At 46.7% G+C, this 24,065-nt stretch overlaps 2 protein-coding genes across 5 annotated transcripts in view; one reads left to right on the forward strand and one right to left on the reverse strand.

The window, feature by feature from the left end:
• Nucleotides 1-1,336: 1,336 nt before the first annotated feature.
• PSMG4 (proteasome assembly chaperone 4) lies at nucleotides 1,337-7,197 on the forward strand. The gene is made up of 3 exons (XM_040086474.2): nucleotides 1,337-1,565; nucleotides 1,660-1,735; nucleotides 6,634-7,197. Exons 1-3 carry the CDS (start codon nucleotides 1,389-1,391, stop codon nucleotides 6,753-6,755), a joined length of 375 nt encoding a protein of 124 aa, XP_039942408.1. The 5' UTR covers nucleotides 1,337-1,388; the 3' UTR covers nucleotides 6,756-7,197.
• A 980-nt stretch (nucleotides 7,198-8,177) lies between these two features.
• Nucleotides 8,178-24,065, reverse strand: part of SLC22A23 (solute carrier family 22 member 23) — a 110,095-nt gene continuing 94,207 nt past the window's right edge. For all 4 annotated transcript variants that reach the window (XM_040090525.2, XM_040090357.2, XM_040090442.2 and 1 more), the window contains 4 exons: nucleotides 22,550-22,782; nucleotides 19,886-19,918; nucleotides 17,974-18,097; nucleotides 8,178-12,581 (listed from right to left, as the gene is read on the reverse strand). In XM_040090525.2, the coding sequence (XP_039946459.1) occupies nucleotides 12,224-12,581; nucleotides 17,974-18,097; nucleotides 19,886-19,918; nucleotides 22,550-22,782 (748 nt within the window). In that variant the 3' untranslated portion in view covers nucleotides 8,178-12,223. The remainder of the gene's footprint in view (nucleotides 12,582-17,973; nucleotides 18,098-19,885; nucleotides 19,919-22,549; nucleotides 22,783-24,065) is intronic.

Consider the following 24,065-nt stretch of genomic DNA (forward strand, 5'->3'; position numbering starts at 1 on the left):
AGGGCAGGGGAGGTGGCGTGCGACTCCCCCTCTCTCTCCAAGCTCATTCTGCGCCATGGGACGTCGGGGTATGGTGTAAGCTTAACCGGGCTTAGCTGCGTCCCGGGATTTAGTGTCAGCGCGGAAGCATGGGCAGAAATTAGCAGGGCTGAGGATTTTCTTTTGGCAGATGCCAGGAGAACTGGAGGGGCTCAGGGAAGAAAAGTGATGAAGGGCTCCTTTCCCTCCACCCATTTTTTCAATGGGAAAACGAAATCTCACCATTTAGGAATGGAAATTTTGATTTCTAGTGGTATGTAGGAAACTGGAGGCAGAGGAAATGCTGATTAAAAAGCCAATCCGCACCCTTAACGCGTTTGTTCTTTGTGCAGCGACCATTGCCCTGCCGGTGGCGTGAAGATACGTGTTTCAAATTGTTAAGGGCCAGCGGCCATCAGGGAGCCGACAATATTCTTATCAGCAACAGACGGCACAGCTACCGAAAATCCTCTCCAGTAATGACCGACTTTGCTGTGCTCCGGTGGAAAGAGCGGCGAGCACAAAATTCACACCCAAAGTAGGGCTTTTAATTATTCACGGCTCCATATTCTCCAGAGCTACGCAAACCAGAATCGCTTGCTTTGTAGATCCCCAATGCTGAAAACCTCCACAGCAGAATGAAGCCAAGGTCGCGGTGACCTTCCTCCCCCTTCCCGAGGCTGCACAGCACCACTCTGTCCCTTTCTCTTTCGTCTGAAACCGCGGGGTTCCCTCTCGGGTGACTCTCCGGAGCCACCGGTGTGCCAGGCGCCTTCCGCACTAGGTTCCCCTGCCACCTAGTGGGGTTTCCCCATCCCTGCGGCTGCCTCCGCCCCACCCGCGTCCCCGGCGGGCAGCGGGGCAAAGCCCGGGGCGGCGTGAGCCCCGAGAAGCCGTGCACGGCGCTCACCGGGGCTGCGGGTGCGTTCCCACACGGGGTGTGTGTGTGTGTGTGCACCGGCGGGGTGCCTGCGTACCGGGACGGGGCTGTGTCTTTCTGGATGGGGATAGCGGGATGGGGTGCTTCCCGACCGGGGGGAGTGCGAGCCCAGGAGGCAGGGGGCACGGCGGAGGCTCCCCGGGGCTGCAGCGTGTTCGTGCTGGCGGGGCGTGTGCGCGGACGGAGGGGAGCCCCGGCGAGGGGCGCGCACGGAGCGCGGTGCGGACGCCGGCGTGCGCGTCCGTGGGCGAGCGGCGCCGCTCCCCGGGGAGCGGGAAGCGCGCAGCCCCGGGATCCGGCCGGGGCGGTGCCTCCGGCGGGGCGGGCGCGGCGGAGCGAGCGCCGCCTCCCCGGGGCCGCGGGGCGGGCCGGGCTCGGCCTCCGCTCGGGCCTTGCGAGCTCGGGCCCGGCCGCGCCTGCGGGAGCGGCGATGGAGGCGGCGGGCGGCGGCGGAGCGGCGGGCGGCATCGCCCTGCACGACTTCAGCGGGCAGCTGGGCGAGCAGCGGGTGCACTTCCACGCCATGCGGCTGCGGGACTCGCTCTTCCTCTGGGTGGGCGCCGCGCCCGCCCTCGCCAGCCTGGCCGTGGCCATGTGCAGCCCCCGTGTGAGTGTCGCTGCCGGGGTCCCGCCCGCGCCCCGCAGCCCCTAGCCCGCCCTGCCGGGACTAAGCCGTGCCCTGTGCTGTGCTCCGCTTGCAGGACAGCATCCCGGTGGCCGCCTCGCTCCTGGGGGACCCCTCGGACACCGCCTCCTCCTGCCTGGCGCAGCGCTTGGGTAGGTGCGGGGGTGCGGGAGCCGCCTCCCGCCGGGACCGCCGCGGTCGGGACCGGGCCGTGCCTCTCCGTGGCCCTGGGCCGGCAGCCCGGGCTGGGTGGGTGCGGGGCGATGCGGTGAGCGCTGCCCCGGCCGCAGAGCCTCGGCTGCTGCGGGGTGCGACAGCTTCCATCCGATCCGCCGATTCGCGTTTTTTCCCCCATCCGCAGACGAGTCTGCGGCGCCTGAGTCAGCGGCCTCGGGCACGCTGTGCGCTATCAGAAGTGAATTATTTGATATCCTTATCCTGGAGATGGGCGCGAGGCAGGGGCAACACATGCAGCACCCGTCGAGTGGGGTTTCAAGTGACGCTGCTGTGCTGGTGGGCGAGGTGGCCGTCATGCCAGGCCGTTACCAGAAGATGAAGCCAACCCTCAGCACATCTCGCACCTTTTAGCCCCCACATTCCAAGAAGTTCTGGCCTAGGAAGTCCATAGTAGTCTCATGGATGCCTGGGCTTGATCTGAGTGACCCAGATGGGCACCGCTCGGGATGCTTCCTTTTTCATCAGTGCTACAGCTACCTCAGTAGCTGAAATCCTCAATCTTAATGACAGCTTGCAAACTCTCGTGTCCATAGTAAAAAAGATTAAACATAACGGCCTAATGAATCCTAGCACCTTCACAGCTCTGACAGCTGTATCACGCTGGTTACTCCTCATCACCCACCAGTGGCCGATGCAGCTCCAACATCCACATCCAACTGATGTGCTTGCTACCAGGTTTTAAAAGCAATATGCTGAGCTGCTCAGTCTCACTTTACTTCCTCTGTTTCTTTCAGATGGAGAGGCCACAGAATTATTAATGATCTGTGTGCTCATCTGTGTGTTTCAGATAGTATGTCCTGAGTTTGTATTGTCAGGCACTTCCATGAATCTAAGCCCGCTTCTCTTCCATGGCCACATATTAAAAAGGGTTGCTCACAAGACTGATCTCTGAAAAAAAGCATTAGCATCTTTTCTTCTTCACAGTAATTTCTCTTTTAATACACACTGTTTTAGTCGACCCAGGCGGCACAATTTTCTCTACACATCGAGTTCAATCCGTGTATAACACGACTTCTTTATATGTAATTAGTGCCTTATCCTTAGGAAGTCAGTAAAAATGTAGTCAGAGAGGATTTACTTTCGATAAAGTATAACAGTTTATTCCACTTTCCATTTGGTCTCCTTGTCACTTGTTTCTTCTTAATCTTGCTCTAATCTTCTGTGTAGCATTGCAGCCCAGCTGACAGCTCTAAGTTATCTTAGTGATTCCCATACTCCTTTTTTTTTTTTTTTCTTTTTTTTTTCCCTACATGTGCTTGCTATCTTCACTCTTAAAAGATTTATTACATGTTTCATAGCTGAAGTTCACAATAACTTGCCATTTCTTCCATTAGTTCTTTCAGTGTTCTAGGACAGAGGCTGCCTGAGTTACCTGACTTTTCTTTCTCCTTGTGAGTTGTCTCAATTTTGCTGCCTTTTTTTTTTTTTTTTTTTTTTTTTTTTTTTTTTTTTTTCCCCTTAAGGTGCTTTTATCGCTTCCATCACTAATTTCCCATACTTTGTTACTGAGAACTGATACTGTTGCTTGGTACTGGTCTATAGGTTACTTTTTATCCTTGGAGTATAATGCACCTTCCTATTTTGTTTTTCTTTGTGTGCTTTAGGTGTCTTTTGTTATTTCATCTTAATCTTCTGAGCCAGCTGTGGCCCAGCTGGGATTTTGGTCCATGTTCCTCTCCATCCTTGACATCTGTCCACTGGGTTGCAGGTTTCCTTGCCAGTCGGCTCCTTTGATATTATTTTTATATACTGTTCTTGCTTGTGTGATCCTGATTAAGGTATGTTATTTTGAGGAAGGTCTGTAGACCTTTTTCACCTTTGGTTCAAAGGGGAAAGCCAATAATACACTTATGGGTTTGAGTAATTATGTGCTTGCTCTTTACCTGAGCTTCTGGGAAAAAAAATACCTCTTTTTGAAATCTCACACCATAGTCTTTCGGCTGGCTTTTGACAGTCCAGAAATTTAGGTCAACTCATGGTCACTTAGTCCAAATTTATTTATTTATCTGGATCTGATGATCTGCAAGATCATCAACAAGCATCCCTGTATCTTTGTTTCACAAAATGCTTGGTAAGGAAATCTGTGTTCCACCTCAGCTAGAAATACCCAGCTTTGCTGTTATTGGTGATTAGATTTACTCTGGGAATTTAAATCCTCATTTCTCCCACAAAATCTGTAATGGTGGAGATGCTATTCACAGCCAGGTCTGACTTGTCACCATTTTTTCCATGCAATTTCTTGTCTCCACAGGCAGTAGCAGGGGTAGCATGCCATGCCATTTGCACATAACTGTTTCCATTTCTTATACTTGCCAGTCACATTCCATCATCTGCTGTGTGTTCCTGCAGTGTCAGGTTTCCTGCCCTGGAGCAGGAGCTTCAATGCTGCAGTGCATCACAGTGCACACATTCTCCTTTTGTTTTATTTATAGTTTGGTAGGGGTCCCAGCCACAACAGCTGCATTTCATGTATTGCCTATCTCCTTCCTTAGTTCTGATTTTTTTGCTGCTGCTGAAGACACACATGCTATTCCTCTTTCTGCATATATCTATCTATATCTGCTTGTATGAGGGGCAGAGACTGTTTCCCACCATCCTCCGTGATTGCTTTGATGTGTCTCACTAGTCAATAAACTCAAATTCTAAGAATGTTTCCTATACGATACTGAAAGCCAATTCTTGAGAAAGTCCTTATCCATTAGTGCCTCCCTCAGGTGCATAGCCTGGAATCACGGTGCCTTGGGCTGCAGTACTGATTAGTGCCATGTCTTCAATCTTCCTTCTGTAGGGACTGGCAGGCTCTTGGTAAAGATCACCTCAAGCTTTTCTTTGAGTGTTTCTCAGCTGGGCACTGGTCACTTTCATCACCTTTTTTCCAGCACAAATAGTCTATAAACTCATGTCTAACATTTGTCCTGCCTCTTCTGCTCCTGCTGGGCTCCTCTTCAAGCTTTGGCTTGGGCCTTTGCTCCCGTACATGAAGTTGCAGGAGCAGATCTGTGCTACTGTAGTCTCTCCTGGTACTCAGCACATCCCAAACAATGGCTGTCAGGGATGTTTTTCCTTCACTTTGAAGAGCCAGTGGAACAGGGGTTATTAACCAGGCTGCACGAGAAGCAGGCCTGCCACAGGGCTTTTTAGCTAAGCCTTGTCCTTTGCAGGGTTCTGCTTTACTCTGAAGTTGCAGATGGTCTTCCACGGAGGCGGAAGATCTGCCCTCTTTTGTCCTTTCCGCAGGAGTGCACACGTCCAGCTGGATCCTCAGGGAGCAGGGACAGAGAAGGTCCCCCTGTCCCTCGGAGCTGGGGCAGAGCCCTGGGAGCAGAGGTCCTTGGCACAGGCAGCCCAGAGGGACTCCCAGGTTCACACCATTCCTGGGAACTGGAACAGCATCCCAGACTCTCTAGGCAAACATAATTAAGAAGCTGAGTTTTGACACTGCAGTGCACTATATAGTTTTGTTAGCTAGGATAATTAATTACTTCAGAATTAGCATTGCATTCATTTAGGGCATGATGATGAAGCACTAGTGCTTACAAAACATGCTGCTTTACACCACAAAAACCTAGTGCCAGGTGCTAATTTTTGCAATCAGAGCACCATGCTGCATTATATCAGCATTTTGTAGTGCCAAGTCTTTGTAGTGCCAAGCTGCTTTTGAAATGCAAGGCAAACGAGTCCTTGCATTTCAAAAGCAGCTCTACTTACTGAGACAGGAAGCAGTTGTGTAACTACATTTTATAGTACCTATATATGGGTTTTCTGTATTTAACTGTTTAGTTTCCTGTTTAGAAAGGATTGACATCTTATGAGTCTTAGTGTTTCTATTTTGAAGTTTTAAAACTTCAGATGATTTTTTTTTTTTTTTTTTTTTTTTTTTTTTTGAATATTCAGCAGAACAGTCTGATTTGTGTCTAGGATCATTAGCTCCCAGCGCATTCCTGGACAAGAATACCTCATGACCCAAATACTATTTTTTTGTCTTCTATTTTACGCAACTCAATTTAAATTCAGTGCCCACTTTTCCTATATGGTGCTTACATTTTTCACAAAGTTTAGCTTCAGTAATATATAAAAAATGCCACAGATTTGCTGTATTACCATGGTAAAATCTAAGTAGGATGGCATTTTATTTATAAAACACTTCTTGGTGTTATCTCTTCTGCTTTGATAATTAAGTCTTCTTGTCCCACTGGACAGGTTTTTTTGTCACTGTTAATTAGCTCTGTCATGGAAGGCAGCTCTTAATTTTGTAGCACCTCTCTCTAGGTACTTGTCATTACAGTAGCCTGGAACTTTTGCTTGGTTTCATCATGTTCAGCAAAGCTCTCCAGCTTCTTGGAGCATCCATGGACACTGTATGAAAAAAGGTTAAAGGAAACAAAATCAACAGCAAGCTTAGACAAAACTGGTGCATAGCTTCTTGGGGTCTTTTAAGGCTGAATTTCAGTGCTAAGAGTCCAGTACAGTCTGTGGTTTCACTTACAATGTAAGATATTTAAGAAGTGTCCAAAAATCCACTGCAGGCACTGCAAGGCTTTCCAGTGACTAATGGTGTCTCGTGTCAGGTAAAAAACTAGTTGACAGCCACAAGTCTCATATTGTTCACTTCTGTGATGTGCAAAATCCTGTGCAGTGCCCCAGTGGTCAGGGACATGTTCTGCTGTTCCTTTATAACTGCACCCAGCACAGCAGGAGTGGAGAACGTCTTAGAAATCTGCATGATGTGGCTTTTTAAGAGGCTTGCTCAAATACCATCCTCACTTTTATAAAAGAATAAAAATCTGGCTGACTACTCTGTTTTGTGTTTTAGCCAGCAAGACCAAAAAGCAGATATTTGTCAGCTACAACCTTCAAAACACAGACAGCAATTTCACCTTACTCATAGAAAACAGGATCAAAGAAGAAATGACAGCTTTTCCAGAGAAGTTCTGATTGTGCACCGTTGTAAAAGAAGATGGTTTTGTTTCAGAAAAACTGATTGCAATTTTCACACTGACATTAAGTTAGTATGTTTCTTTTGTGTTATTTTGATTGAATTTGTGGTTGCTATTAAATAGAGATACACTTGACTTGGATTTCCTTTTTCTCAAATAGAATTTGAATTTTCAAAGCTTTTTTTTTTTTTTTTTTTTTTTTTTTTTTTTTTTTTTTTTTTTTGCTACCCTGCCAAGTAGGATAGCAAATGGATGCTGAAATGGATGAACATCATTGAAAAAGTGCATGTGGTGTCTAGCCTCCACACAGTACTGGGATCTGAGGGCAAATCCATTCCAAATGCTATCTGTACAATTAATCTGCTGTGTAGTAGCACTGAACTTAGTATAGCAGATTTTAGCGTTCAAATAAAGAAACCCCCACATTTTTGTATGGTAAAGCTGTGACGTGAGTGGTACTTTTGTCCTTTTAGCCCCTGTTGGTTGTAGTACTGGTGCTGAACAATGGATTTCCTTCCATCCCTTGGGTACAAAGAACACTGGAAGGATTTCACAAAGGGTTATTTACGTACCCCTGAGGACTACATAGAAGGAAAAAGCACAAGCCAAGTTCTGGAGCAAATCTGTCAGGCTGCTAGAAGAGCATCACAGGTAAATTGAGCATATATATAAAATCAGAGAGGTCTATTACCATGACCATCAGTGAAAAGCATCCTGCTGCTACATCTCTGGACTTGCTTTCAGGTAGGATGGGTATCCTTTCAGAGGCAGATCCAGGGACTGTTTTGTTTAATGAGATGGCAGCTAGGAGTTAACCACACAGGTTTTGGTGGCTTTTGGTTTGTTTTTTTTCCATTCCAAGCTGAGACCTGACTCGAGCTCAAGCATCAGCTTCTGACACAAACCAAAAACTAAACTACTGGTGCTGCTTCTAGACAACTGTTAAGCACCTACAGAAAAATGATGAATTTACCTTGCCACAATTGGTGCCACAATCAGCAATTAAAAACTGTGAGAGGCTGCTGCTGTAGAAGGCACAACTGCTGAGTCTCTTGTCCAAAGTGTTTGAACAGCCAGAAGCTTCAGTGTCTCAGATTTGGTGTGGGTACAGAGGGCCCCTCCTTACCTGGTGGGAGCAGCTGCCTGTCCTTGGCCACAGTTCAAGATCAGAATAGCAAAAAGCAACTGCTGAAGGGTATTTTCTTTTTGATTTACACCACCCAGGAAACAAGAGTCAACTATGCTTCTTTAATTGACTATAAAGGATAATTAGTTGCAAATCAATGTGGTGTTTTAATTAGCCTGATTTACAAACAGCTCATTCTGTTTGTAGAGCAGGGTAGGGCTATTTGCTGAGGCAGCTGCTGCTGCTGGGTGTTTGAGAAGTCCCTGCAAGGGAGCCAGACCAGGGAGAGCAAAGTGATGGGACAACGTCATTTTATTCTGTACATTTACATACAAAGTTCTTCTCAGTAGGTACAACAGATGTAACATCATGCAGACATTTAGCTTGTAAGACTGTTTTCAGTACTTGATTTAAGCTTGTGCTATGAGGAAGCACCACCAGACTATTCATGATCAAAACATACAGTAACACGATTCTTTAAAACTTCATCAGAAACTGAAATGGGGAGGGAGATCTCGCCCACTAGACAAAACACACCGTACTCCTTTCCCGAAACATTTTACACAATACATTTAAAATGAGGTTTGCAATTTCATTTTTTTTTCTTAAAAAATAAAATTAAAAAAAAGATACAGTAGGGGAGATCATCCCCCCACTTAATAGTGTTGTCTTATGTGCCAGCTAGAGGCGCAACTTGATTTGACATTCACAGAGTTCAGTTAATGGCACTTCTGCTTCCAATTTGGTGACCAGTAAAGTGTGTGGCTCCAGGAAGTGGCAACAGTTAAGTAAAATACCTCTGCTAAAAAGAACGACAACAAAAGAAGCCTGCTCAGTGAAACCCACAAGTAAACCACACAACCCCCTTTTAGAGTGGCCACAAGACACTTGCAGACAGGTGACTGTCATTATCCATTTGCAGAGTGTCTGGCAACAAAAGCAGTACTGAAACCTTAAAAGGGGGACAAAACCCCCAATGATCAAGCATAATGTCACTTCACATTTTTGTTTGTACTTGCAAAGGTGGAGAAAGCCCTTAAATGGTAAACCCAAAGAAAAATCTACTGATAGGCTTAGACGCTACAGAAAGGTTCACAGAAAAAGGCCAAAACTGGACAAGACAGTTTGGACTGCTTCCCCTGTTGTAGTGGCCAGAAAGAGCCGCCTGAGAAAAGCCTTTCCTGGTGATGGCTGCAGAGGAGACATGGCCAAGGAGCCAATGGTGCAGCAGGCTGGGACCCCGGCAGAGAGCCCTGTCCTGCTGCAGGACTAGACAAGGCAGGGCAAGCATCCCCACGCTTCCTTTCTGCCCTGCTGCATCACCTGGTGCCTGGCTCCTCCACACAAGACAGGTTTAAGTGAAAGCTTTCCAACTTTGTGAGCACGTGTGGAAGAACATAATCATCACAGAAGTGTTCATATTTTCAAGAAAAGGGGCAAAACTGGAACTGCTGAGGCAGGAAATTAGTTTTTGCTTTATTGTTGTGACAGAGGCAGAGGACCAGACCAACTAGAGAAGCTGGGGCTCCCTTCATTGCAGATCAGTACCGACTACCTGGTTTCAAGCAAAAAATGGAAAGAGCAGCAAATCAAATCAACTTCATAAGATATTTTTCTTAAAAAAAAAAAAAAAAAAAAAATTGCTGCATGTTCCTGTCACCTAGTGTATTTACTATCTAAATGTTGATATGTTTAAGCAAGTGTTCTTTTCCCTGTGCCTGTCTGTCATTGGAGAGCAACCACCAGAACAGGAAATGGTAAAGCGCTGTGGACCACAGCGGTGAGCTCACCAGGACCACTGACAGTGCTGGAAGCAGCCGGTTTTAGAGGCTTGTGGATGGTCTACAAGAGCTGTACCGCAGCTTGAGCACGCGGGCCACGAGGACGACCACGAAGGAAGGAGCCACTGGCTCCACGGCACGACGGATGGCAGGACGCTCCCTTCTGCCTTTGTGCTCGCACCTCCTCCTCTCTCAAGCCCTTTTGCTCTTCCCTGAAGCCTTGCTTTGCTTCTTCAGCTTTTTGTGAACCCATTTCTTTCGTCCCCGAATGTGCGTGGCTTGCAATGAGCATCTCGCGTGCGAGGTAAAAGGTATTGCACAAATCTGGCATGTGAATACTGCACGAGTGGGGAAGGGCTGGGTTCTTTCCTCAGGTGAACACAGACAGCAAGGGTCTCGGCACAGAACAAAAAGAAGCATCCGCACTCAAGCCTGACAATAAAACTTGAGTGTGAGGAAGATCAGGCTCTTGCCGTCACAGCAAGTCTAACAAAAGGTGAAAACAAACCAGCAGTGTATCTCTGGGCGAAACTACCATCAACTGGTCCAGTGTTTCTTACCAGGCTCAAGATGAATCAAAACGTCCACATCATCCTCTGTAAAAATTAGCAGCTTTAGGACAACATTGTTACTCTGAACACAACCACCTCTGTTGCTTCTGCAGGTCTACCTGTCCCCTTGCATCCATTAGTGTCTGGGGCTGTGCTACTTTACTGCATGGCCTGCCGGGGAGCACGGATCCCTGGTTTACTGGGGACTGTAAGAGGACATCGGCAGCCTAATGGAGGATGGAAATCGTTAGGTACAGTAGTTAATCGACAATATATACAGCAAGGGAGGAAGGGGAGGGAAAGTAGAGGAGGAAAATGCAAGTGTGCACTTCCCCCTGCATGTGAACATCAAACAAAGTGGCAATCATACGGACACTCAGTACAACATTGACATCCTGCTGCTCTGTTTGAACGTCTGCACTGCCATCACTAATGGATGGCCTGAGTGAGAAAGGAGAAGAGGGAGGGACAGAGGGGAAGGTAAACTACAATGCAAGAAAGCTGCTTACAAAGTCCTTGCATTGAACTAGATCCTCACTAGATTCTCTTGAGTGAGAACCGAAAGCCTGTGGCCAAAGGAAATAGTTGTTTTGGGGGCTGGAGGAGAGAAGCCAAGTGGCCGCTATCAAAGTGCCATCTGCACAGCAGGAGGTAAACTGGATGTACATTTTGTTTAGAATTAATCCAGTTTAAGTAAACTTTTTTTCCTGAACTAAAATCTTACAAGAGCAGTCGGGAAAGTGGGGAAATAAGTGTGAGTTAATTGTATATTCTTGGGTCAGAACCAGAACACATCTTTAAGAACTCAAGACAGCTCAGTATGTCATTATTCACAGGGTATCGATTAATTCCTTTCCAACAGTCATTTAAGCAGTTTTTCCACTTAAATTGAAAACCCAAACCCTGGTTCTAAAATCACTTAAGACAACACCAGGACACTCATTTCCCAGGAACAGAAATCCCAGCTATGCTGCCTTTTGGAATAAAGGTATAGATCATTGCCCATGCTCCTTACTATTTATCACTGCTGGTCTATGCTTTTTTCCTGGAGCAGTCAGAGATCCTGTGCCTTTCACTCTGATAATTATAGCCATTCTAGGCAAAATTCATTTTTGCATCATTAGTCAAATCATTTGCATCATCTACATTACTGTTAAGGACCAGTGGCAACCACCTAAAATAGATTAATATACTCTTAAAATGCAGAAAGCTGATTCTCATTGAAAAATCAGCTTGTCTGGGTAGGATTTTCTCCAATGCATTCAGTGAAAACAAAAAAGGACTAATTTAGAAAGTAACTTTTAAGTGCACATGGGCTATAAAGACAAATATAAGCTGCATAAAATGCAGTCAGAGTTTGAGTCACAACAGGTTTTGCTTTGCTTTTTCTTTTTTTTTTTTTTTTTCCTTTTTTTTAGTGTATACAAACACAGCAGGCAATCGGGGCACTTGGACTTCCTAGACAGGCAGAAGAATGTTGCACAAGTCTAAGTTTAAGTCAATTCAACTTTGCAGTAAATCCCTCTTTCCTTTAAAGAAACACAAAAACAAAACAGAAAACAACACACCCCCTCCCCCCAATGGTTTCTTTCTTGGAATGGCTGCACCTCTTATAAGATGGCTTCATTTTTGTGATCTATGAAAGGAAAAGGAAATAAAGTGCTTCTTGAGAATAAATCAAAATAAATATACATATTTAATGGCAGGAAAAAAAAGAGTTCTGAAGGGCTACCGCCAGCCAGAGTCTTTTCCCCCAAAACTTTTCAAGAGTAATCTGCACAACCGTTGAAGATGCCAAAATTTGCTTCAGTAGCAGAGTTGAATTCTTTTGAGTTTGTGTCTGCTCCATCACCGGTTTGTAAAATCTGTGCAAAACACCTTTGCCCAAAGTGCTACTCCTCCCGCACGACAGCATCAAATAAAATACAAAAGGAAAAGAAGAAATATAAGAAGGGGAAATAAAATAATTAAAAAAAAAAAAGGGGAGAAGGAAAAAAAATCCACCCAGTTACATCAACTTCATCCCGTTGGCAGTGGTGTTCTCCGAGATCCCGTCACTCACAGCTGCTGAGTCGTGGAGGCCAGAGTAATCCTTGAGTTCAGAGTTTGTCAGGAGCAGGGGCTGCTCCCCCTTCTTGTGCGGCAGGAGGGGCTGCCGGGTGTAATGCTCCCCATCCGGGATGTTCTCGGGCAGGTTCTGGTTCTTGCTCTCGGGCAGCAGCAGGATGCAGATGATGCAGATGAGCGTGCAGCAGGCGAAGATGACGTGGTGGAGGAAGTAGCCTTTCTGGTTGTGGAGCTCCATGATGGGGGCGGTGAGGCGGCCGAAGCCCGCGCTGGCCAGGACCAGCCCCAGCCCTCCTCCCCTAAAAACACAAGCGGAGGGGGAGATAATGACCCTCAAGTATCATTTCACACCCATTTAACTGGCCCCACATAAGAAGAAGAGAAGCTTTACCGTGCAAGCGTCTAGACAGCACCCTGAAGTACTTCCAGTTCCAAGTATTCCCACATTCAGTGAAAGAAAACCAGATTTTGCTTAGCATGCCACCCTTCTCCACTTAGACAAGATGCACTAAGGAGCAGTAAGTGCAGAAGTCAATTTTGGCTGCCTCTGAAGTATCTGGCACCATTCAGCAGTGGAGGCAGGAGATAAGACTTTACAAGCCACTGCCTTGATCCATTATACCAAACACTGAGCGCTGGAATATTTCCTACATAAAATCATATTATGGCTGGAACTTCTCACCACATTGGAGTTGTAAGAAAATACATAATTTTCAGAAAAACAAACAAACAAACAAACAAACAAAGTGTGAAAATAGACTCATCTTCCTCCAGCTAGAGGCACAGAAGCTGCTTGTGAAAGGCCAGTTCAGCGCCCTCCTGACGCTTGGCTACACAAGCAAACTCTCTTGCAGTTCCTCGTCTTGTTCATCAGCATCTCTCCAGGCCCTGGTGCAGGAGGCCTGGCACAGCTCACAGTCCTGTGTCTGTGTCTGCTGGGTGCCCCCACACAGAAGTGGCACTGCGGGTGTTTCTTTGGGGCAGGCCATTCCCTCCTGCTGTGACATGACTGAGGTCTCCTGCCAGCAGAGTGTCACCCTTAAATGACTCATTTTAACAAAATCTGTGAGAGTGGCAGCTCGTCCTTGGTTTTCCAAAGACCCTGCTGCCTGCAGAGGGAGACCTCCCTGTGAGCTTAATCACTGGCACCCTGCTTCCCTAGCAAGCCTGTGAGGGTAACACACTTCCTACACTTCCTCTGGGAGATGTCATCTATTCCCAAACCCTCTGGAGATCAGAGGGGCTCAGGTATTTGGCTCCTGGCCCAATGCGGAACTGTCGCTATCAACAAAAACGGGCCCTTAGAGAAAATGATTCGCAGAAGGCAAATGGACTGCTTTATGTCAAATACTTGGGGTAAAAAACCAGTTTCCCTGACTATTAAGCATCCTAGAAATCACTGTACAAATAAACCTACAAATACCAAATTCACTCAGCCAACCACAGTATTAAAGCTAATCTTCATTCAATCCTTTCCAAAATCCACTGCTGCTTACTCGACAGCTGAAGGACAGCAAACATAGGTTTCAAAAGATGCTCTTGGGACACTGACTGGACCAAAAATTCACGTATGTATGTTCCAGTTCTTCAGACTCAGCAGAGCATCTTTCACAGACAACAGTGACTTCCCCAAATGCTGCAAAAGTCCTTTTTAAAAACCTGCCAGCTTTCCAATGGCAATTTAGAAACCCAGCTGAATGCAACTATTGTGCAACTGGCCTCCCTGCAACTTCATTAATACACTCACATGAGTAATCGACACAACCAGTCCCAAATGCATGGCAAATCTCCCTCCAAGCCGGCTCTGGTGCAACAAAAGCCCGGCTCATTTACTTCAGTGATTGCAATGGCTAAATTGTATCTCAACCCCCCTGAGAAGGACCTGAGGTGAGTTTTAAATGCTGCTGTACAAGGACATCAAGCAAGCTGAAAGAAAACGGGAAAAGGCAACAACAAAGACGGCTCTGTCATTTATGGGTCAAGTGGCTTCAGATTTGCAGGGAGGAAAAAAACCTTTTTCCATGTGACGTCAGTAATTAGAGTAGGCATTACTTTTTCCAGTGCCATCAAAACCTGGCAGAAGGCTTGAAAGTACATTATGGTGTGTGTCCTAAAAGGGGTTTCTTTAAGGTTTAACTACACTGCAGATGTGAAAACGTGAAGGTAAGAAAAAAGGAGAAAGCTGAAAATACTGTCAGGAATTTTTTGTCGTTTCCATGCACATCAGGAAACCAGCTACAGTGCAAGAGAGGCAGCACCCTCATGATTCACATTGCTTTTTGCAGGGACAAGGGGCAGCAGGTGGAAAAGAAAAGCATTCTGAGTGCTTTGGGGCATTGCTCCTCCTCAGCAAGGGGGATTCCATGGCAGGGGCCAGCGTCTGTACTTCAAACACTCTCCAGATGCAGAGTGGAGCCTGGAGAGGGAGCGCGAGGGCTGCTGGCAACCACAGCGAGCCCCAGCTTTCTCCCTCGCACCTCTGCCTGCCAGTGGCGGCTTTGGGGGGCTTTCCTATGCCATGACCCCATGGATTGATCCATCAGGGCCACTTTCCCAACCCCTGCTCACCCATGGATGCTGGAGAGGGATGGTTTGCGTGAGGGTTATTGTCCTAACGTGGGCAAATCGCAAAGGCACCTTGGTTCAAAATTTGGTCCTCAGAAAGGTACTGCTTGTTCATGGGGTAGAATTTCCTTGCTTGCTACCTCAGTGTGTGCCAGAGAGCAGCAAGACATCCTCACTGACATCCTAAGGGAAGGGTCTTGTCCTTCTCACACTCCTCAGGAGAGCAGAGATTTGTTAATTCTGTCTTCAGGCAGCCACGTCTGCATCGAGCAAAGGGGTCAACACGCAACACGGCTCAGAGTACAAGCAAGCCAGAGAGATGCCCAGGCTAAAGGAGGCTTTGGGAGAGCATCTGGTCCAGCCTCCTGCACAAGGCAGGGACAGCACTGAAATCAGACCAGGTTTTCTAGCTCAGCCATTTCTCAAACTCAGTCCCTGAAAAGCACCACAGATTTCCCTGCCTGCACATAAGGGACATTTTGTGCACTCAGTCCTAGGCCAGAGATTCAAGTAATACACCAGGATACCCTTGGCCTCATGGAGCAAGCACATCCTTTGAGAAGAAGCCAGGTCTTATTCAGGTCCCAGCCCTGCATCCCACTGTGTTGAGGAATATATTCAACGCAGGAAGCTGGGTGGGCAAGGTGTGGTGTCAGCTGCAGATTGAGCTCTGGGGGGCAGGACCCCAAGATGAGGGGCTGTGAACTGGTGCAGACCCTCTGTGTGAATGTGACTGCTGAGTGGCTCCTGGGCGGTCAGACAGGAAAGTTTCCTCAACAACTGGAAGTTTGGCTTGAGGCAGTTATTGATGGAAAAAGACTAATTCAGTCATCGCTGTCCACTCTGGCTGTGTGGGCACAAAAGCAGGACACTGAGAGAAAAAGCCAGAATCATCTTCCACTTGACAGTAACTGGGTATGTGGAGGATGAGAAGAGGGCAGGCTGTATTCTGTTCAGCCTATTCCTATTTAGTAGACATGCAGGCTCTAGTGGTGTGAAAATTATTCCATATGGATTATCAGTGACGCTTGGTGCTTCAATTCAGCATTTGGATGGAGATCTGCACTAAAGTCCTGGGTACAAAGAAGTGTAGCTCCTGATGAAGACCTCCTGGCCTACTGCCAGGAGACTGGGGTGCAGTGCACAGGTCCAAAGGGCCCCTCTGTGACACATGACAGCGTGGAACACCTGTTGCTGGAGTAGGTGTCACCTCTTGGTGATGAAGATCGGGCTGTTCTCCTCCTGGAACTGTTCATCTCAACACCACAGCAGCAGAGATGGATGGGTGCTGTGGGTTTGCTATCATGCCACTGCTACCCCAGGTAATGGCACTGCTGCTTCCCGCTCTCAGGGATTTGCAGATAACGGATTGGATCCGGGAAAGCCCAGAGAAAACCCCAGTGCTCTCTTTACCTTTCTTCTCCTTAAGGTTCCTTGAGATCCAACCAAAAGCATATGAGTACCATAGAATGGCTTGGTTTGGAAAAGACCTTAAAGATCATCTAGTTCCAACTCCCAAAGGGCATCCAGGGTGGCATTTTGGAGAGCAGGTTACGAGGGAGTAGCCAGATCCCACCAAAAGGCAAGACAGAAGGCAGCTTAAGCACACCTCTGCGTGAGACAGATTTATGCGCTGTCCTGAGCTACACCTCCAGTTACAATCCTGAGTGGATCTCATGGTGCTGGTAGGATCGCAAGGCAGTGCAGAGTGTCATCATTTCTGTAAATAAACAGGGACCCTGGGGCATATCTAGCTGTTGTCACTCGCCTGGCGTCACCCAGCAGAGTCAGGGGAAGCAGAATTTCGGCTCCCAGCCAGGATTTTTTCTCCCTCCCGGTAGCAAGAAAAGTTATTTAAGGGCAAAACGCTTGCTACATTCAGACTGCACATCTGACCCTACTTGGCAGATTCTCTTCTGGCTGACATGGTCAATTCCTTATCTGTGTGTCTTTCAAACAGAGACAAGGAGAAAATTAAAAAGGCATAAAAACACCAAACTGATTGACACATGCATAAACAAATAGCTGTTAGTGTCTCAGGCTGCTGTACAATCTCACTCCTCACACTGTCTTTTCCTGTGTAAATAATGTTATCCCTAGAATACATTCACAAATGTAGACATCCTGAAAAAAAAGACCATGAAGCAAGAGGACTCTGGCTACTCATATGACAGTTTTGCAATAACACTTCTGCAAAGTTATTGAAAAGGCATATAATTTGGAGGGGACAAATAAAAACCTCCACTCTCTCCCTCCCATCCACATGACCTACATTCCTGGGAAATTCAGTGAAGTCAGAGCAAACTCCTGAATTGCTGTGGCATTGCTGAAAGCATAATCCAGAACACAGAAGTACAACCTTAGTGCTGTGAAAGACAACAGTGCATGTATAAAATGATACAAACCCCTGACCATACAAAGATGTGTTAAGGGAAACTCTCCAAAGATAATTTGTCTGATTTCTCCTATTTCCCAGGATGAAAGTGCTCCTCTTTAGAAAAACTTTGAGCCTCTGCTAAGCTAGGTCTGTGTGTGAAGAGAAAGACAGATTTATCTGCAATAAAGGCAGAGAGGCAGGCTTGCAGAGGACCCCTATGCACCACAAGCATTTACACCACAGCTTTGAACACCTCCCTTCCACTGAAGCACCCCTGCAGCTGTCCTGGTTAACCCACCCCATGGAGGCAGGGACTGCTGGCACCTATGTCCTCCTCTGCACAGTCATGGAATTTCTCCTTTAATAACAAGATGCAGACTCACCCGACTGCTGCTTGAACAAATCTTGCAGAGTGGGTGAAGCAATGACAACTTTCAACCACACAAACTGGTTCGGTCGAGTATTTAAGACCCTACCAAGCTGCAATTCACGTGCTGCCAGGCCTGCTGATCATCACCACGATGGGACACAAGGTGGAGCCACGGAAAACAAAGCCTCTCTGTACACAGACCCGCATTTACAGGCGCAGACTGACTGCAGCGAGTGTGAAAAGCGGCCCTTAAGTTGCTGCGAGGTCTCCAGTTACGTGGGGCTTCCCCTCCCATACAATGTGTTAAGTTACCAGCCCATTATCAATTAAATGAGGATAATGTTGTCCCCATCTTTTGAGGGGGGCTCCAAAGTCTCACCTGATTACTGTGGGTGTAATTTCAGCACAGAAGAACACGCTGAGGCTTCCAACGGCATGCGAAGAAAACATACCCACGATGGAAAACGCAACAGAGAATTTGTCTTTGACGCTGTCACTCATACCTGGCACGACAAGGGTGTTCATAAAAAGTAAGAATGAGGTCAAACTTCTAAGGAAGAAAACAATTAAAGAAGTTTATACTACTCTTCTCCCTCGACAAGAATGTGACTGATTTTGTAATACTAATTTAAAACTGGTATTTATAAAATCCAAGCACCTGAGATACAAACACACATAAAAAAACCAAAAAATCATGCCAAAAAGTGGCATGATCTCTGAATTTTTTTTATGCTCAGCCACTACAGAACAGGTAAAGCCCATGAAAAAACAAATCTCTGGGCAGTCTTTTAGGCACCAGCCTCTTCTCTTTCATGTTTGTCAGACAAATGGAGGCAGGCAGCATTCCTCAAGCTGCCAAATATCTTGTAGAGTGGGGCTCGGGTACTGGAGAGGCTTCCAGGACAGGAGGGGAAAGAACTAGAAGTGCTCCCATCTCTTTGCTAAGCCTCTGCATGTACTCAGCCTGCAAACTCTGTTGTAGCTCCCAGCTTGACAACTCTGGGCGAGAAGAGCTGATTCCAAGGACGGTGAAGCACTCCCTTAGGTCAGGGCTGTTTGCTCAATCATTTCATGGCTGGATGGCAGCAAGGTTTCCGGAGCAAACAGCGCCTATCAAGCACTTGCAGAAACCCCAGTAAATCTAAACAAAGCTCAAGGAAACTGTCTCTGGCCACGATGACAGTACATCTCTCACTTGATCCCTGCCTGCCACCTTCTGTGGGCAGGGAGGCGTCTGTGGCCAGGGCTGTACCAGCTCACGTGGCCTGTCCTGGCCACATCACTCCCAGACACTACTGCACCGTACAAGGGGAGCACATCAGCCTGACAGCAGCACCGGGGAAAGGACGTTGGAACTTTGCGGCCAACGCTCCCTCACCTTTCTCCACACGTCCCAAGGCCTGCCTGAAGAAAGAACTGCTGTGTACAGTCCCAAGCACTGCACTGTCTGGATTGGATCCAGTGAAAATTAACACCTGCTTTTGTTCTTGCTCAATATATCAGCTGTCAGGAGAGGAAAAGGTATTTGGGAGCTCTTTGGCTACATCTTCTGAAAGGTGGTGCAGCCTGCTCAGGGCTAAGCCCTTTGTGCAATGCACTCCAGGTCTGGGGGAGAGAGAAAATTCTGCCAGCTGATGAGGATGTGAGCACAGCACCTTGCAAACCATGGGTTAGACACAAGCTACTCTAGCCACTCTTGCACAGAAGGTGAGGCTACACCATTGACCCCCTCTGGGAGACACGGCTGCTCAGCTGAACAGACCTTGGAAGAGCTGGGCAAGGACAGGTCCATCAAATTGAATACACAAAGGTAGATTTTGTTCCCCTGTAGTTTGTCACTGCATTGCTCTTACAGTACTTTAGCTTGGGAAAGCATTTTTTAAGGTGTTTAAGTCCTGTTATCAAAAGCGTCCTTAAGGTGTTTTAGTTCCCTTTTCTTGGGGGAAAAAAAAATAATAAATCTGAGATTCCTGACCTGGGAATGCTGCTTCTCAGAAGGAGACTTTCTGAGAAAGCCTTACCCTGTATGTCAAACCCTGGGGGACCCCTGCACCCTCTCTTTACATGCAGAGGTGAGCCTCTGTGAAAGGGGTGCTACACGAAGAGGCTGCACACAAATGAGCAGGACTGCCTGTGAGTGGGGTCTCAAGGCATTGCACAGAAGAGGATTTTCCCCCTGCACCCCTTTGTGGCAGCAGCTCTGCTCTGGGTGCTTTGGCCCAGGCCTTTTGTATCTACCCATTCCTGGGGGAGTGCTTCCCACATGATGCAGATTTGTCTGTAAACCATACCTGAGTCTGGAAGTTGACTGTATTTTCCAATCACTGGATCCAAGACCACGGAAGTCAGAGAAAGATAAAAAACAGAAAGAAAACAAGAACAAATGTTTTTTATATGTTTATTTATCTGAAGAGAAAAAAAAAAAAAAAAAAGGGTAAATCCCACATGCCACCCTAGCCCCACCCTCTGACTCCCAATTCTGTCCCATGCCAAAACTGTCACATCTTTCCTTGGCCACCAGACAGGATATGCAGTTCCCAGGCACATCTCAGCTGGAGGACAGCATGCTAATGAGACAGTGATAACAAACCAGCAGTAAAGAGTATTTAAAAGACCCAGAATTACCACTGGGATTAACACAAAGGTCTCTTTGTTGTTAATGAAGGGGGAGAAGGGCAGCAAATGCCCTCCTGCTGCAGCCCTGAGGGAATGGCCAAGAGAAGCTTGGGTTAGAGAACAAAATCTGGGCATCAGTGCTGTCAGACCGGTGGGAGATCTATTCCTCTCCAAAACCACGAGCTGATGGTCCATGTGTCACACTAGCCACAGATCCTAACCACACAGGAGCACACAGCAGCACTGGGCAGCAAGGGGAAGGGCATCAGCACAAGCTGGGCACAACTCTGCTGGTCATCCCCCACCAGGATTCTGTGACTTCCCAGGTGACACTCCAGAGTTCATAGGAGGGGTCAAAAAAGGAGAGGTTTAAGGTCTGCTGCAGGTTTGTGGCTGGTGGAGAATATCCCCCTCTCTCTCTCTCACCATTCTCAAATTCTGATTTAATTTTCCAATTACAGCCAAATTATGGTAAATTTAAACATGCAAGATGCTGTGACAGATTCCATAATAGAGAAGGTCACTGCTTCTCTCCAAACAGCTCTAGTTCTTCCGAGGAAGAGGTGGCCATGGTGAAGACTAGGGGGAGCTGCTCTGAAGTTTGAGGCTGCCTTTCCCTCCTCTTCTCACAAAGAAAAGAGTGGAGTCAGAAAGGCTGACAAGGGCACTGCACTGAGAGTACCCATGTAACACAAAGCACCTAAAGCCTTGCCTGAACTTAGTTTTGGCAACTTGGCTCACAAACTCACCTAAACCTGTTATGGAAAAGGTTGTAATGAATCCTACAGGGTGTTGCTTCCCACTGCCCCCATCCATTGTTTTTTGTAAAAGTGCAACCAGATTTTCATGGCTCTGGAGCAGACTAAGGGCTCTGACACACCCTCGCTCAACTAAGCAAGTGTGTTTATCGCCTCAAAAAACTTCTCCCATCCTTAAAAGAAAATTTTAAATGGGCAAATTCAGTGTAGAGAGACCCTGATGGACATCCCCAGAAGAACACGGAGTTTTGGGAGGTTGCACAAGTGCACAGCGCGAATCTGCACGTGAATGGTCTCAGTCCATCAACAGACATGATGAGGTGCAGCCACGGGACTGCTCCCACTCTCAGCTGGGATTGCTGGACATGGTAAATATGTGCTCAAAGGGAATGTAAGCATCTGTGCCAGCCTGGGAGCAAACACACACAATGCTGGAGCTTCCTCCATGTCATGAAAGAGGTTCCCTGTTTGCCTCCTACACTCCCACAAATAGCTTGTTTGCTAAAGGTTGGCTTGGTAAAGGCCTCCGGGAAACACAGTCTGTAAATATGAACAATTCCTGTTGGCTCAGAGCTGCCTTCAGTGTGTAAGAATGTGAAAACTTTCCATCCTCAATGCAAAAAGCTCTTTCTTATTAAGGCCCTCAATTATTTCTAAACTTAGAAATTAAAACCAGCAGTAAGTAGTGTTCTGGTGTTTTGTCTCACATCCACTTTGTCCAAAGTATGTCTCAACCCTCTTCCCCCTTCCTCGGGGTGGGGTTTTATGGGACAGGGGTCTAATGATTGGCAACTGTGAGTGGCAAAGCACATCTCACATTCTCTCTGCTTCAACCTCTCCGAATCAAGTTCAGCCTCCTCAACCAACAAAAAATGAACAGAATGAAATAAAATCAAAAAAGGAAAGGGAATATTTCTATAGCAGTTTTAATAGCTGAAGCAGCTCAAAAGGGCCAGACAAAAGTTACTGCCTGCAAAGGAAGAGGTGGGACACTCATTTTTCACAGGAACATCTGAAATGCTGTGTCACTTCCCAAAATCATGTTTATACATTCCCATGGAGCATACATAAACAGTATGTTAAAAGCGGGGCCTTTCAGCTGCATGATTTCCATGCTACCTGCATATTACTTGTTCATAAGCAAGATGCTAAGAGCAGGCAGAGGACATAACACCTTCTGCTCTTACTCCTGCATGGTTTAGAAGCCACTTGAGAAGCAGACTTGAGTGGGAAAGTTTTCCCTTCCCAATCTCTATACAGCTCTTTCCCTGGGGGGTTTTCCACTAAAATAAAATTGAAAGCATTTCTCATTTCCTAGTTTGTTTTCTTGGTGACTACCCCGGATACAGCACCAATGCTCAATAAACTTCACCATGGGAATCATACAGAATACAATGCCTTTTGTTAATGAGCATGAGAAACAAGTGTTTGGGGAAACCTTCAAACAAATTCAGACTCTAAAACTACACAGGTGTATAACACGACATATCTGGGAAAGGCAAAGGAAATGCTAGTATTTCTTGGTCCCTTATTTGCATGTCAAGCTTGTGTGGTCCCGAAGAGCTCTCATCTCCAACTTACAGTTGAGAAGGCCCAGCTGCAGAAGCGATGCCAGAGCTGTAAGTATCATGAAGAGCAGGAGCCCTCCTCTCCTCCCCAGAAACCCGACCACGGGGCACATGGCCAGGCAGGATGCCAGCGCAATCCCAGCCATGGTGTAGTAGTCCGCGTAGAAGTTGTGGGTAATCGCCATCTTCGCTTCGTGCCCCATCATGCTTTTTGCGAAACAGTGGTGTATGCCGTAACCAGTCAGCCTGGGGGAACAGGGGAGGGCAAGAGAGACCATTGCAGAGAGCGCTGAACGCACACTGCAGTGGAATTCCGTGTGTGGGGGCATTAATGCAGGAATACAACACCTTAAGTTAAGAAACTTATCTCTGGGAGCTACTGTGGAAAGAAGCATTGATAAAAAGAAGCAAAATAATAATTAAAAAAAAATCTCCATTCAACCAAATATTTGCTGACTTTATTCATATAGCTGCTGCTCATGGTATGACCTAGGCATGAGGAACTTTAGAAGGACTCCTAGTGCATGATAGGCTTTCCCGCTGTATTTGAGAAATCCCATTCCCAGAGGAGCACTGCTGTGACGAAGTAGCCTCTGTGCTTGGACAGCAAAACACCAGGAATGCTCACCTGCCTGTGGCATTTGGTCATACAAATACAAGCATTACACCTCACTTCCCAAGCTAGCCTGTTAAAATTGAAAGTCCCCAAGAAAGGAGTATCTGAAGTTGTATGTGCTGCAATGATTATTACAATTGCAATAAGCTTTAATTCAATCTACACACTTAAACCACCCTTGATAGCAATGTGTCTCCTCCTCTTTAAAAGGTTCCTTTGAGATGCCACTGATCAACATCTTACCATCACATTTCACACCTATTTCTCCTGTCTTACCATGTGCCTCCAAAAAATAGAAAAGAAAAAAAAAAAAAGGAAGAAAGAGCAGGGGGCAGCATCACCTCTGATGTAGTACAAAAGAGCAGCAGGGTGCAACAGGAGAGGTCAATGCTCTGAACTGCACCCATCAAAGCTCAACTACCTCTGCCAGGAAGAACCTCCTGTCCCTGGCACTTACAAATCTCATGGCACAAATAAACAGTGCCTGAGAGAGTGTGGGGCACAGATCCAAGCCTCCAAAAAAAAAAAAAAAAAAAAAAAAAAAAAAAAAAAAAAAAAAAAAAAAAGCAAGTACATTACACTGATACACTTCTATCCTCCCGAGGGTCAGGAATTTGAAGCTCTGTCAGTGTAAACTGGATATCAAAACAAGCACAGAAAAAGCTGGGGGAGATATGCAGTCACTGAGTGCATGACAGGCTGAGGCCTGAGGAGCTTCTCTTGCAAACCTGTGAATCAATGCTCTAGTTCAAAACCCCACCCTCAATACCAAACACATTGCCCCTGATAACCTAATACAAGCGCTTGCTGTTACACAAAAATGACATTTTCTCTGCATAACTAGATTATAGCTGGCTCTTCCTATAAGAGAAATATTAATCAGCAACAGTAGTAATAAAAGGGAAGAGTTAAC

The sequence above is a fragment of the Hirundo rustica genome, chromosome 1 (genome assembly GCF_015227805.2).
Source record: "Hirundo rustica isolate bHirRus1 chromosome 1, bHirRus1.pri.v3, whole genome shotgun sequence".
Classification (NCBI taxonomy): Eukaryota; Metazoa; Chordata; class Aves; order Passeriformes; family Hirundinidae; genus Hirundo; species Hirundo rustica.

Excerpts from the sequence above, each read along its gene's own strand:
- PSMG4 (XM_040086474.2), top strand. The coding sequence starts at position 1,389 with ATGGAGGCGGCGGGCGGCGGCGGAGCGGCGGGCGGCATCGCCCTGCAC. Across the intron at positions 1,566-1,659 it reads TGGCCATGTGCAGCCCCCGT|GACAGCATCCCGGTGGCCGC; the intron begins GTGAGTGTCGCT and ends CTCCGCTTGCAG. Across the intron at positions 1,736-6,633 it reads CTGCCTGGCGCAGCGCTTGG|CCAGCAAGACCAAAAAGCAG; the intron begins GTAGGTGCGGGG and ends TTTGTGTTTTAG.